We start from the raw sequence: 15,614 nt of genomic DNA, 5'->3' as shown, positions 1-15,614 counted from the left end.
CAATGCCTATGCCAATACCACTCACATTTAATTTGCAATCAATAAAGTTGTGGCCTTAATGTTACCCATCAACCTTAATTCTGTGTCCGTTTGTAGTTATTTCATGGGGGGCTGGCTTGGGGTCTCAAGACACAATACGTTTTAGTTGAGTAAGACTGGGTCCTTTGAAAACTGAGATCCAACATGTACCTCTACAGGCTAACCCAATGTTACCACAGTCACATCCTTAAAAAAGGTATCGTTTTACTGATCAAGCGTGTTTTGCATACCTGTCATAGATTTCATCAGTGTGTGGATGCATGTTGTTTTCCCTGCACCACTGGGACCCAGAGCCATCATGCCATGCCTCACCCTTTGCGTCTCAAACAGCTGGATAACTTTCAGTCTCCACGGGGGGTGGTTAATTAAGCCAGCCTCTTCAACCTGTCATGATCACCAAGAATCATATCGTGATTGACTGCTCCATCTACGCAGCTCATTGGCAGACACTTCCATTGAATTTAACGAGAGGGAGACTCTTTGTGTCAGATGCAGAAAGCGTGTGTCTCCCCCTCTGTCCATGACTCAGCCCCCTTTTTAGCCATTCTGCCAGCTTATCTTGACCAGTGGGGTTTATCTACACCAGCAGAGGGTTCCACCGCCATATTCAGGCAGTTCCACTGACAAATCTGCTGGCCCAGCAGGCAGGGCTTCTGCCAAACCAGGAAACCCTCAATTGGTGAAATTCAAGGGCAGGATTTCAGCCTTAATTATAAGTTTCTATCTTTTTTTGCATAATTTTTCCGTGCGCTGCTCTGGTTCGCCAGAAGCGGCTTAGTCACGTTGGCCACATGATCCAGAAGCTGTATGCTACCGCCCTCGGCCAATAAAGCGAGATGAGCGCCACCACCCCAGTGTCGGTCACGACTGGACCTAATAGTCAGGTCTCCCTTTACCTTTACCTTAATCCAAAGTGAAGATAAACCTCCTGGGATTTTTATTCATGCTTTCAACAAAGCACCCACTCAATTTAATTTTTTTGTGTTGGGGATTCAAGTTTTTCCCCTCCCAAGGGATTCATTCATTGAGCCAAAGTCTTTTGTCCAGCCGAAGAAGCAGTATGTAAACATTTATAATCATTACCTGTTTGCTAATAGCAGCTTCGAGCTCCGGATAGCCTGCCTTGTCAAGTTGAATACTTGGGAAAAGGTCTTCAATCAGACTCAGAAATAAGGGCTCGTCTTCATCGATCTGCCAAAGCAACACAGAAATGTCAATAGAAAAGGTATTGCTTTCTGTAATGCAATTCTTAGCTTCATTAAGATCCTTAACAACAATGTGTTGTCAAATCCACTATTTTGTACCGCACAGGAGAGCGTCAACTCACCAATATGCCTAACATATTGGCAACGATAAGACACAGTTTCCAGTCTAAGCAGCCTGGGGAGGGGGGAAAGGGGAGGACATTGATAGGCAAGAGGAAGGACAGTGCAAGAAAAAATAAAGCAGACAAGGTAAGGGAAATATCTGAAAATGACGGCATCCAGAGGCATCAAATGAAGAGGTCTGGAAGCTTGTGATACAGCAACCCTATTACTGAAAGGTCTGCTGCATCAGGCCTCATCTAGCTCGGCTGTCACCTGGAAGCGGACACTCCATCAGGTTGTCTCATTTCATCATTATCTCCCGCTTGGACTACTGCAATGAGCTCTACGTGGGGCTACCTTTGAAGGTGACCCGGAAACTGCAATTAATCCAGAATGCGGCAGCTAGACTGGTGACTGGGAGTGGCCGCCAGGACCACATAACACCGGTCCTGAGAGATCTGCATTGGCTCCCAGTACGTTTCCGAGCACAATTCAAAGTGTTGGTGCTGACCTTTAAAGCCCTGAACGGCCTCGGTCCTGTATACCTGAAGGAGCATCTCCACCCCCATTGTTCAGCCCGGACACTGAGATCCAACGCCGAGGGCCTTCTGGCAGTTCCCTCATTGCGAGACGTGAGGTTACAGGGAACCAGGCAGAGGGCCTTCTCGGTAGTGGCACCCGCCCTGTGGAACGCCCTCCCTTCAGATGTGAAGGAAATTAGCAGCTATCCTATCTTTAAAAGACATCTGAAGGCAGCCCTGTTCAGGGAAGTTTTTAATATTTAATGCTGTACTGTTTTTAACATTTGATTAGGAGCCGCCCAGTGTGGCTGGGGAAACTCAGCCAGATGGGCGTGGTATAAATAATAAATTATTATTATTAGTATTATTATTATTAGCCCTGCCGCAAGACCAGTTCCATTGGGTGCCTCCTGCTTTTGCCCTGTTTCCATTCCAGCTGGTCATTATTAGAACTGCTGTTTAACTTTCAGAATTCCCCCCTGTAAGGATGGCTCTCAGGGTGAGGGCACACCCTCCCCTGCAGCATAAGACAAGCCACAGCTTGTCTAGCCCCCATGCCCATTCCTTGACCTTTCGTCTCCTCAGCAGTGTTCCGTGCCCTGACCTTTACCTCCTTTGCAAAGGTATTTTCCCCTGCAATGGAAATATGACGTGATGGAGCAAGTTGCGTAGATAACTAGGCAACACCCAGGGAGTTCGGGATTGGATAAGTGTAAAGGGCAAAGCATGCTTTTGAATTATGGTGCTTGAGGAGACTCTTGAGAGTCCCATGGACTGCAAGAAGATCAAACCTATCCATTCTGAAGGAAATCAGCCCTGAGTGCTCACTGGAAGGACAGATCCTGAAGCTGAGGCTCCAAGACTTTGGCCACCTCATGAGAAGAGAAGACTCCCCGGAAAAGACCCTGATGTTGGGAAAGATGGAGGGCACAAGGAGAAGGGGACGACAGAGGACGAGACGGTTGGACAGTGTTCTCGAAGCTACCAGCATGAGTTTGACAAAACTGCGGGAGGCAGTGGAAGACAGGAGTGCCTGGCATGCTCTGGTCCATGGGGTCACGAAGAGTCGGACATGACTAAATGACTAAACAACAACAAAGGGCAAAGCCCTGAATGTATCTTGCTGGTTTTGCATATCTTGCTAATAAAAAGAGGTTTTGCGTAGCTCAAAGCTAGCTTGCTCCTACACAGCTCACTTCCATCATCAACTCCCGTGTCGTCTCCGTTATTTCTACACACCCCTCTTCCCTCCTTGTTCCTTTTTCCTTTTGTGCTGTCTTTAGGATTGTAAGCCTAAGGATTGGAACTCTCTCTGTGTGTGAGGGGGGGAGGGGGGGAGAGCACGGTACAAATGCTATAAATACATATTTTATATCTGTAACACTTAGAACCAGCACTTTGCACTCTTTCTCAAAACATATTCTATCAACTTGCACTCATCTCATTGACAACACCAGCATGGACATAAGGAAAGGTCCGTATAGTTAAAGCCATGGTTTTCTCAGTAGTGATGTATGGAAGTCAGAGCTGGACCATAAAGAAGGCTGATCGCTGAAGAATTGATGCTTTTGAATTATGGTGCTGGAGGAGACTCTTGAGAGTCCCATGGACTGCAAGAAGAACAAACGCATCCATTCTTAAGGAAATCAGCCCTGAGTGCTCACTGGAAGGACAGATCGTGAAGCTGAGGCTCCAGTACTTTGGCCACCTCATGAGAAGAGAAGACTCCCTGGAGAAGACACTGATGCTGGGAAAGATGGAGGGCACAAGGAGAAGGGGGCGACAGAGGACGAGATGGTTGGATAGTGTTTTCGAGGTTACCAGCATGAGTTTGACCAAACTGCGGGAGGTAGTGGAGGACAGAGGTGCCTGGCGTGCTCTGGTCCATGGGGTCACGAAGAGTCGGACACGACTAAACGACTAAACAACAACAACAACAACATTGTGAGTGAAAAACTGAGTTTCAGGAGCCGCCATTTGGTGGCAGCGAAGGAGGAAGGGAAAGGTAAAGAAGTCTAGAAAAGACAGAAAAATGCTTCTTCATCGATAGAACAATGGGTTTAATACTCACAGCTGCTTAAGCAAATCAGAGGATAAGTAGCCAGCTGTTACATAAGTTATTTTGGAAGCACAAATTAAGACAAAGGAATTGCCTAAGAAAAGCTTGCTGCATTGATTATTCCAACCTATTTCTCCATTCAGATTTCCAACAGACCAAAAGACTGAATTTGCACAATGTATTCATTCACTCACTTGCTATGCCGCCTGCAGGATTGCTACTACCAAGGCAACTAGCACCAATAAGCATATTAACAATAAAACATAAAATATGCCTTGAAAACAATGTTATCAAAAGCCGCAAGGCCAAGGGAGGGGGGGAGGGAACCCTGAATAAACTCACAGAAATGGAATAAAGCCTCAAAATTCAAGCCATCACTTTGAAAGGCTTGCAGAAGTCAGAAGACCTTCTTCACCTGGCACCAGGAGGACACTGAGCGGGCACCAGACCAACTTCCCTGGAAATAGCATTTCATAACAGAGAAAGCCCTTCCTTGACTTCTGGGAAGAGAAGCACTTCAAAGTCCTTTCCAGTGACTGATGAGAGGGCACATTGTGTCAAACAGGCAAACGAGCTTTCTTTCCTCTGTAATCCCCAGTGCTAAAGGACTTCTCTATGTTCCCACCACAGCCCAAGGTACAACAGTATTTCCTAGCATTTTTTAGGGAGCTCTGCTCTCCTTCCAGTTCCATGACCTTGAAAGAGTCCACAAAGATCCCCTTATTCCTTAACTGCCATCACCAGAGTCTGGGGGTCGTTTTCGGGGGCTCGGGGCTTCTGTTTCTCTGAGGAAGGTGAGAGGTGACCATGCCCACAGTCCTGGTCCATGTTTCCAAGGACATTCTCCTCCTCCTTTGGGTGGCCCTGTTGTTCTCCAGCCTCAATTCTCCTTCCCTTCCTGTCTTCTGTCCCTTTGCAACTTCTCTTCTCCATATCTGTTGACTCCAGCCTTCCCATTGCCTTTCTCTTATCCTGTCTTTTTTACTGCCTGACTCTGCTCCCTCCAGCTCTCCTCTTGGCTCTGGCCCTCCTCTCCTCCTCCTTCCCACTCTCATTTCTTTCTTCTTCTTTTTTAAAATAATTTTTATTGGATTTTCCACTTAAATCATATTCACATTTTGTTACATAATTCTATAACTTAATATATTACTCTGTAAGAGCATCGACCTCCTTCCCTCCCTCTTTCTGACTTTCACATACCTTTCCATATTCTTCGCATTTCTATAATCACTTATTTCCCCTTATCAAATTATAATGTTTCACCTTATTATCGGTAAATCATTTCCTTATATTTACGTTACGAAACATTCCAATTCAAGCCTACAAACATTTTCAAATGTTTACAATTCTCTTTCATATAAAAAATCATTTCTAGCTGGTTTTAAATACAGTGGTATCTTGGTTTACGAGCTTAATCTGTTTCGGAAGTCATTCTTAAACCAAAGCTTTCTTAAACCAAGGTGTGCTTTCCCATAGCAGCGGGGGGACTCAATTTACAAATGGAACACACTCAACATGTTCTGCTTCCAAGGCAAAGTTCACAAACCAAAACAACTATTTCCGGGTTTGCAGCGTTCTTAATCCAAGTTGTTCATAAACTAAGCTGTTCTTAAACCAAGATACCACTGTATAACTGGCTTGCTATACTACCCTAGCCTCTCCCCACTAGGTTGATACATATCCAGGAAGCCCTAAAACTCCTGGTGCTCATTCCCAGAATCACTTGGCGGTTTCCAGCCCAAGGTGGCTCCAGAAACATCAGGGAGGTAGGGCATACCAAACACCAGCGACAACTGGTACCCAGTCTTGCTCCACTAGTGGTACCGCAATGTATCTGACAGCACACTTGCAAAGCTATGCAGGGTCCAGTATGGTTTCAAATTGGATGGGGGGCATGTGTTGAGATTCCTGCATTATAGGAGATTTGGCTAGATGGCACATGGGATCCCTTCCAACTCTACAATTCTATAATTTTATGAAATTAATCTTTGAGGATTGGGTCACCTGATGAAGGACCTCCAAAACATTTTTAGCACCCAGGCACATCTACGGCAAACTTACCAGCTTAGAAAGATTCATGTCTCTCAACACGCGCATGACGATAGTGGATTCCGTGTCATCAGGGTTTGACCTTTTGGCAGCTCCCAAGGTCCGCAACACTGACAATATATTCCTCAGTCCAAAGTCATAATGTACCTGAGAACAGGTCAAAAGTGTTTAGAGAGGCAAGCAAAACTGGCACACCTTTGCACCAATGACAGATCACTCTATAATATGTGACAGAAATTTGCAAAGAGTAAATGACAGCTTTGTTCTTAGGTTTGCTTCTGAGCATGCAATCCTCGTTTCAGAAATCTTCACCAAAAAGGAAGATGAAGGAGATGATTTAGCGCCACACCATAACTGCTGTCATGACACTTCAGTCTATCATGAAGTGCAATTGACTCCCACTGAGGATGAGGACCCTCTATTTCCTTTTTAAACATTGAGCAACTGGCTTCATTTGTCCTTTGTTACATCATCATGACATAGCCAAATAGCCAAATCTGAATGACTGCATAATGCCATGCATGCATAGCTGTCAAGTGTCCCTTATTTGAAGGGACAGTCCCTTATTCCAGCGCCATGTCCCGCTGCTGTCCCTTATTGATAGATGTCCCTTAAATGATGTCCCTTAAATTTCAAAGCAGCTCCTCTCCCCCCCTCCCTGCCGGCCAGGGAGGAGGGAGGCTCCAACTGTGTTGCTTGGCTGTGTTGCTCACCCAATAAGAAGTCTAAGAACAACTGGGGGGGTGGAGCTTGCATGCCTTGTGTGTGGCTAGTTAATGCGAGCTGAGGGAGTTTTTGAATGCTGGGCGCCATTTTGTTGCACGTGCTGCTGCAAACTTTGCAGTGCAAAGACAGGCCGGGGAGCCATCTTAAGTTGAGGCTGCATAGGCCTTGTGGTGCATGTGATTCAGATTCTATTCAGTTGAACCTCTGGTTACAAAGTTGGTTGGACAGTGTTCCCGAAGCTACCAGCATGAGTTTGACCAGACTGCAGGAGGACAGGAAGACTGGAGTGCCTGGAACAGGTGAGGCTGCAGGTCCCTTATTTTGGCTGCTGGTCCCTTATTTTCAAGGCTGCTGGTCCCTTATTTTCAAATCTGTAAGTTGACAGCTATGCATGCATGACATCTTCACATTTCACCACAAAGTGGGTAAGGTCAAACAGAGAAAGAAAAATTGGCTGTAAAAAATGGCACCAATGGCAGCAGAAGATCAGGACAGGGAAGAGGCAAGAAATACCTCATATTAGGAAGTTTTTCCAAGGAGATTTTTGTATCCCTCAAAAACACTTCTTGCCCTAATTTTACCATTTATTACCATGTATCCAAGGAGAATAAGCCATTCTATATTCACAAACAAGCATTAAGCTGACAGGCAGTGGCTGGCTTAGGGTTGCCCAGTGAGCATGAATTCAAAAGCAAGTAATATTTTTTTTAAGTAAGTAAAGCATTTCAGTTTGGTGGGGGTTCTTTTTCCTCCAGATGAATGAAATGTTCCCGTGCTATAGCAAGAAAAACAATTAAAACAACAAATAAAGCTTTCCCAGAAGAAAATGATTTCTTTTTTGAGTTTTCATATTTTATTATTGTGCCTTTTCCCCCCTAGAGGCATGCAGCAGCAATGTGGATTTTTTTACCCACTTTTTATTAAAAGAACATTCCTGCAGAAGGTGGGAAACATTCAACTCTTTTGTGCAACAAAACTTTTTTTAAGAATAAAAATCTTCCACAAAACAGGGTCTTGCGCTCCCTTCTTTTTTACACTAGTACACTGTTGCACACACACACACACACACAAAATTAAGCCTCAAAGGATCACATCTCTCAACATCGCCCCCTTCTTTTTTACACTAGTACACTGTTGCACACACACACACACACACACACACAAAATTAAGCCTCAAAGGATCACATCTCTCAACATCGCTATCTATTTAAAATCGCTTCCTGCTGCAGCTTCAGTTCATTTTCAGTTGGAGTAAAAAAAATAATTCATTGATGTGCTATTCCTTGAACATCAAGATAACCCAAAAGGAAACATCTCATGGATGTCCTATAGCACTACCAACATTAAACAGCAGATTATCTCCAATAGTGTGTCCTTATGCAGTACTGGTTGTAATTTGATTACTATCTATCTGTTCAGTGATTCATATCCAGAGGCAGCTTCTATTTCTTGGTTTCTGCTCTCCCATCCTTAATATCCTCAAATAATCCTATCCTGTTCAATTTGATCAAAGCTGACAATGTAAGATTTTTGGGGTTTTTTGCAAAGTATTATTTTTTTTAAAAGGTAAAGGGACCCCTGACCATTAGGTCCAGTCATGGCCGACTTTAGGGTTGCAGCGTTCATCTCGCTCTATTGGCTGAGGGAACCGGTGTACAGCTTCCGGGTCATGTGGCCAGCATGACTAAGCCGCTTCTGGCGAACCAGAGCAGCGCACAGAAACACCGTTTACCTTCCCACCGGAGCGGTACCTATTTATCTACTTGCACTTTGATGTGCTTTTGAACTGCTAGGTTGGCAGGAGCAGGGACCGAGCAACGGGAGCTCACCCCGTTGCGGGGATTCGAACCACCAACCTTCTGATCAGCAAGTCCTAGGCTCTGTGGTTTAACCCACAGCACCACCCGCGTCCCTATTATTTTTTACCCTAATATTAGAAGAAGAAGAAGAAGAAGAAGAAGAAGAAGAAGAAGAAGAAGAAAAGAAAAAGAAGAAGAAGAAGAAGAAGAAGAAGAAGAAGAAGAAGAAGAAATAATCAGCCAGCCAACCAACAGCGTCATCTACATTGCAGACCACAACATTTAGAAAGGCTACTGGTTCTTCAGCTTTCTTGGTAGAATGAAGCTTTCCATAGCACATGACTACTCCTACCTGCTTAGATAATTGTTCCTCGCAGAGTTTGTACAGGGTAAAGAACTTCCTCGCAAGCACAATGTTATCAATGAAGCCGCAGCTAGCTAGCTTGACACGGATGATGATCTGCCGATCCGGAACCATCATTGCCACCGAACGGAAGTTGATCTTCAGGTTTTCAGGCAGCTCTTGACGGCCCGCATACCCTGGGTTCTGGTTTATCAGATCATTAGTTATCAATCAGACTACGACTATGGCAGCTATTCACATCATCCTCAACATGAGAGCAAGCCCCATTGGCTGCACCATGGACTCAGTCTGTTTTAAGTGTGTTTTAGCTGCTTTATACAAATGAGACACTAGATGGCAATGGTGAGCTTATGGCAAATTCAATATATTTTTCAAAATGTTGTTTTTTTAAAGCGTTTTCTATATGTGTCTAGATTCCACCTAGGAAGTTCCTTAGATGATCCCAGACATGTCTTATGTAATATCAGGTATGAGGCAGGAGGAGGTATTTTCGGGAAATGGCCTCCGTGGCTGAGCCTAATTCAAAAAATGTGGGCCAGAGATTCCCTACTGCTCATTCACCAAAGCACTTCCTTGACAGCGTTTGAATCACTTGCACTGAAAAACTGAGTGAATGAGCAGTACAGCACAACTAAGGAATACAGTTGTACCTTGGATCCCAAACGTCTTAGTACTCGGACATTTTGGTCCCCGAACGCCGCAAACCTGGAAGTGAGCGGTCCGGTTTGCAAACGTTCTTTGGAACCCAAATGTCCGACAGCACTTCCACGGCTTCCGATTGGCTGCAGCCAACCGGAAGTCGTGCTTTGGTTTCAGAACGTTTTGGACGTCGAACGGACGTCTGGAACGGATTCCATTAGACTTCCAAGGTACAATGGTATCTTCCTCTCACCAGCAGGTCAGTGAACCCTCATTCTTCCATGGTATATAGGCAATGGCTTCTTGGTCAGGGATGTAACTTCTGAGTAAAGTTCAACTCTGCCACATATTTCATGAGCTAACCACAGAGACTGCGAATTCTGTGGTTTCTCTGAACTGACAACTATCGCTTATCAAAATCTTCAGAGTGCTTACCATTGTCAGAAAGAGTCCAAATTCGGGATTCATTTCCACACTGTCGCCATCTGTAAAAATGAAGCTCTTCTTGCGCTCCTTCTTGCATGTCAGAACAATTGCAATTTGCTGTGCGGCGACGGACAACACCGGTAGGTCAATGCGGTTAAACTCGTCAAAGCAACCCCAGGATCCAGACTGAGCAAGACCTGAAACCAAAGCAAAGCCTTATGTGGTCAAAGAAGCCAGTGTTCTGGCCATTTTACAAGATTTAGAGATAAAGGACACTATGAATGGTTTCAAGAGGGGGAAAATACATTAACTCGAAGTGAGTTCTAATGAATGCACACTCAAGAATGGAACACAACTTCAGATAATATAATATTATATATTGTAGTACAGTGGTGCCTCGCAAGACAAAATTAATTCATTCTGCGGGTTTTTTCGTCTTGCGAATTTTTCGTCTTCCAAAGCACGGTTTCGGAAAAGTTTTGGGAAAGCTTCAAAAATCACCAAAGTCTTCAAAAACCTCAGAAAAGGCTACCACACCGCGTGCTATGAGTTGCTCCTCGAAGTCGAGTCACAACTGTATTAACGGTTTTAAGAAAAAGGAAACAAACTTGCAAGACGTTTCCGTCTTGCGAAGCAAGCCCATAGGGAAATTCGTCTTGCAAAGCAACTCAAAAAACCAAAAACCCTTTCGTCTTGCGAGTTTTTCGTCTTGCGAGGCATTCGTCTTGTGAGGTACCACTGTAGTAATAATAAAAATAGTAATTTATTATTTATACCCCGCCCATTTGGCTGGGTTTCCCCAGCCACTCTGGGCAGCTCCCAACAGAATATTAATAATAAAAAGCAATGAAATATCAAACATTAAAAACTTCCCTAAACAGAGCTGCCTTCAGATGTCTTCTAAATGTGAGGTAGTTGTTTGTTTCCTTGACAACTGATGGCAGGGCATTCCACAGGGCAGGCGCCACTACCGAGAAGGCCCTCTGCCTGGTTCACTATAACCTCGTTTCTCGAAGTGAGGGAACCACCAAATACCCTTGGAGCTGGACCTCAGTGTCTGGGCTGAATGACAGGGGTGGAGACGCTCCTTCAGGTATCCTGGGCCGAGGCCATTTAGGGCTTTAAAGGTCAGCACCAACACTTTGAATTGTGCTCGGAAACGTCCTGGGAGCAGTACTTGGGAGCCAGTATTTTATTGCCTTGTACAAGTAGGATTCTACTCATGCAAATTATCTATAACCCTACATACAAATTATTTGGTAAGAGAAGTTTTGTGAGCTGAAGAAACATCATGCAACAGGAATTGAGAAGGCCATGGTGTTAGAAATTTTAAGTGCGTGATAAATTGTACCTTTGAAAATGTCTGTTCTTTCACATCACACATTTCCACACCCAAGAGCAAATATAACGTGCAGGTGGTATGTCCTAACTTGAATGTGAGCACTGTGTTTTATCAAAGGTCATGGTTTCTATAGCAGAAATCATCCTGACCTTTAAAGATTCTTCCCAGTCCTCGAAAATCCATCTGGTCAGAGCAATTGAAGACCACAACGTATTTTCCAAGGCATCTCCCCATGTCTTTCGTTGTTTCTGTTTTGCCAGTTCCTGCGGGACCTGCTGGCGCTCCCCCCATGCTCATGCCTAAGGCTTGCGCCAACGTGATGTAACACCTGCAAGAAAAGGAGCACAATTTGTGCTTATTGTGCCCAGCTGGAAGTCTTAAAAGCAGGGCTGGTGCTGGATTGGAAGGGGCTCTCAGCACACACACCCCAACACAAACCACTGTGTTTCATGGATCTATGGACTGGGACATTGCATTTTGGCTGAATTAAAATGATGGCTGGCCACTGCATATGCAAACTGAGCTTGGCTCCCATTTAAAAGTGGCACCACTGCCTGCCCAACACTAAGATAGCCATCTGCAGGCCGAAAGGGGAGAAGTGGGGCCAGCCCAAGACATTTCACCACCTGAAAGGCAAAGAGGCAGTGTCACCCTAAATGCGCCCGGCTTGCTGGGTTGCACATGGTCTCTTTGGAGACCCTGCCCAGCGCCGGAAAGACTACCCTGTCTCCGGTGGAATGGAGTCGCTGGGAATACGAAGGCCGAGGCCCCCGCTCTTCCATTTCCCTGCCCACCTACCCAAGTCCCTTCTCACTGCCTTACTCCATGCTGGCACCCTCTGTTCCCTGGGCAAAACAAAACAAACTCCTCTTCTTCTGTCGTCTTTCTTTCTCACCCACATCTAAAGTACTGATCCAGCCCAGATCCACTCACTGCGTCCTGGAGAGAGAGCCTCTGGATGCAAAATAAGTTTTGGAATTGAGGGCTTTTTATGCCCCCTCCTGGAGATCTGTTGTCTCTCTTTGCTATGGGCTCTGTCCCTATAGGAAGCTCAACCCTGCCAGGCTGAGCAGAAAGGATTCCGGAGCATAGCTGTCAACTGTCCCTTATTTGGCGGGAAAGTCCCTTATCCCAGCGCTGTGTCCCGCTGCTGTCCCTTATTGATGATGTCCCTTAAATTTTCCAGGTTTCAAAGGAAGCAGCTCCTCTCCCTTCCTCCCTGCTGGCCAGGGAGGAGGGAGGCTCCACCTGTGTTGCTTGGCTGCATTGCTCACCCAATAAGGAGTCTAAGAACGACTGGGGGGGAGGGGCTTGCATGCCTTGTGCCGATCAAATCGGCTGTGTTGCCTGGGGACTCGCCTTTGCTCAGCGCTTCCCAGCGGAGAGGTGACAGAGGTTTTCCTTGCTGCATCCCCTTTGCCAGGTTGCTGCACTGTGGGAACCACCGCTTGAAGCTTCGTTTGGCTGCTGGCTGGGCTTTCTGCCTTTGGCTTGGAGGGGCTCAGAAGTTGAACATACATGTGCTTGGAAAATCCCTTATTTTGGCTGCTGATCCCTTATTTTTGAGGCTGCTAGTCCCTTATTTTCAAATCTGTAAGTTGACAGCTATGTTCAGGAGGGCAAACTCCTCCCCTCTCCTCGGACCCAAGGTAGGAGTTGGGGACCATCTGTTCATCCAACAGCCAAGAAGCGTGATTTGTGGCAGCCCCAAAGACTTCTCCCCCAACAATCAACTGCCTTCTGAACCAACAAGTACAACCCTTGTCCAGTTAGCTGCAAGGATACGTGGAGCGGCAGCCATGCTGTGCACCTGGGGGTGTGGGGCGAGCTGTGCGGTGGGCGCCATCCACCACACATGGGGGGGGCGAGCTCCCCGCGGTGTGCCTTTTTGTCACCCCCTCATGGAAGACACCCGGGGCAGACCACCACCCCCTTCCTACGCCCCTGCCTGCCAGTGAAGAAGTGAGTCAGGGAAGACTGACATCAGGAACAAGTGGCAATGGGAAACAAAGTTCAACATTGAGATCTGCTGCCCCTGTGGACCTTGCCGCCTGAGGCAGCTGCCTTGCCTCATAGGTAGGCCGGCCCTAAGAGGGACAGAATAGTCAGGTCAGGCTGCTAAAAGGCCCACCTGAGCCACTGGGGTCCTCAAGCAATGTCTGATTTGACTGGCTGTGGTTGCCAGGCCTCAGTTACATGCAACTCAGTTACACGCAATGAAAAGCCATAATACTGAGGAATTACAAGGTATAATACCTAAGAAATCCAAAAGCTAACATGCAGGCAGGGAGGGGAGTTAGATTGTGCCCTCTCTCGTACTGGGTTTATTTTTAACATCTATTCTAGTACAAATAGCAGTGACTATAGAAAACGCTAGCTTCACATAAGACATAATATTAATACTATTGATGTTCTACTAACCTGCTGATGTCTTGATTTTTACTTTATATTTTACTATTAGCTATCTTGGGCGAGAAGACCAAAGGCACATTTAATAAATTTAAAGATAAAATAAATGTGTCAGCAAGAAGTTTTCATTTTTAAATTACTGTAGTGAAGCACTAAGAAAACACATAGTGATTAGCAAACACACCCAAATCTCTTCTGGTTTTAATCCAGAATAGCCAGACTAATCACCCACAATACCCACAGGGCTTCAGAAACATGACCCAGAGTCTGTAGTGGTTTTGGTCATTAGTCCCTGTTGTATTGTGCATTGTGGTAAACTCTGGATGGTCTGAGTTTCAATCTGAAATGGATCCCACAATTGGACACTTGGAATCTGGAATCCAAACCCCTCTCCTTCCTAGAAATATGCTAAAGACAACCACCATATATTGGCATTTCAGAGTGAAACAAGGCCTCTTTATCTTTCATTGAAGATGAATGTGAATGTACCGGTACTTCTTTTTTTAATATATAAAAATGTCATGAATTATAAGGAAAAATCTCTTCTCTGTCTTGATTTCAAAACCTTGCACAAACCCTCGCAGTTAATGCTCCACTAAAGTAAGACGGAATGAGACTCCGAGATAATATGCTGGAGAATGACATTGGCATACAGAGCATCTAATCCTTCAGGTAGGAGGAAGGACAGAAGTATCTCTCACCTGTCTGTGAGAGGGGTGATGACAAGCCTGTCTGTGCAGCCCAGAAATTCATTCTGATACGTGAAGGCCACATCCGTGATGTTAATCATCATCTTGTCCGCATCTTCATTGAAATAAAATCTGCATTGCTTCAGCCACTCAAAGTCTGTGGGGTTCTTGATATGCATACGGCACTAGGAACAAGAGACCATGTTGCCATAGGCTTTATGAACAGAGTTTCTGAGAAGGAATCTGGCAGACCTGGCAACTGAGTCGAGTGTGTGTAAGGGAGAGGGAAACCAGTTGAATGCTGACTGTAGAAAAAGCCTTGAGATGATAACGTCTCACTGAGAGCAAGGTTGCATGGGCAGTGGCAACTGAGCACATCAAGAGGCAGATCTGATAATAAGGTAAAGGTACCTCTGACCGTTAGGTCCAGTCACGGACGACTCTGGGGTTGCGGTGCTCATCTCGCTCTATAGGCCGAGGGAGCCGGCGTTTGTCCACAGACAGCTTCTGGGTCATGTGGCCAGCATGACTAAGCTGCTTCTGGCGAACCAGAGCAGCGCACGGAAACGCCGCTTACTTTCCCGCCGGAGCGGTACCTAATTATCTACTTGCACTCTGATGTGCTTTCGAACTGCTAGGTGGGCAGGAGCAGGGACTGAACAATGGGAGCTTACCCCGTCGCGGGGATTCAAACCGCCGACCTTCTGATCGGCAAGTCCTAGGCTTAGTGGTTTAGACCACAGCGCCACCCACGTCACTGATAATACAAGACTGCAAAGCCTTACATATGAACCATAAGCTAAAGCAGTGATGAAAACACGTTCACAACTGGTCTGCTAGGACAGCACCAAAAATATATTTTTGCCCTAGTGGATTATATTTACTGAATGGATTTAATGTACATTCCCTATTGAGCATACTTCTACTTTCCCCCTAGTTATTTTCAATGCATAAAAAGTAATTTTACCAGGTCGTCAAATATATCCCGTTGATGCACATGAATTGTGATCAGTGTCTCATATTTGATGCGTTCTATGGGGCTCAGGTCCTTTGTCGTCATATCTATCAGAGTATTCAAGAGGTCCAAGAAAAACTGGTTCGTTTTGGGCATTATTTTCTTGTCGTACTTTGCGTTGGTCAAAGCTTCTTCAGCGTCTCTGGTCCAGATCATTTGAATTCCCAACAAGCCAACCTTAGGGGAAATTTTTTTTCCAGAAAAGTTAGGTAGAGTTCAAGTCAGGTTCT

At 45.5% G+C, this 15,614-nt stretch overlaps 1 protein-coding gene across 1 annotated transcript in view; it reads right to left on the bottom strand.

Moving 5' to 3' along the window:
* The window catches only part of DNAH5 (dynein axonemal heavy chain 5), a 166,767-nt gene that overhangs the window by 77,540 nt on the left and 73,613 nt on the right, over positions 1–15,614 (bottom strand). The window contains exons 34-41 of the mRNA XM_077933359.1: positions 15,337–15,561; positions 14,382–14,554; positions 11,421–11,599; positions 9,939–10,126; positions 8,853–9,047; positions 5,988–6,122; positions 1,123–1,230; positions 270–423 (exon numbers count right to left, since the gene is read on the bottom strand). Of these exons, the coding sequence (XP_077789485.1) occupies positions 270–423; positions 1,123–1,230; positions 5,988–6,122; positions 8,853–9,047; positions 9,939–10,126; positions 11,421–11,599; positions 14,382–14,554; positions 15,337–15,561 (1,357 nt within the window). The remainder of the gene's footprint in view (positions 1–269; positions 424–1,122; positions 1,231–5,987; positions 6,123–8,852; positions 9,048–9,938; positions 10,127–11,420; positions 11,600–14,381; positions 14,555–15,336; positions 15,562–15,614) is intronic.

This window comes from Podarcis muralis, chromosome 8 (genome assembly GCF_964188315.1).
Source record: "Podarcis muralis chromosome 8, rPodMur119.hap1.1, whole genome shotgun sequence".
Taxonomy (NCBI): Eukaryota; Metazoa; Chordata; class Lepidosauria; order Squamata; family Lacertidae; genus Podarcis; species Podarcis muralis.
This window is presented reverse-complemented; position numbering and strand designations above follow the sequence as displayed.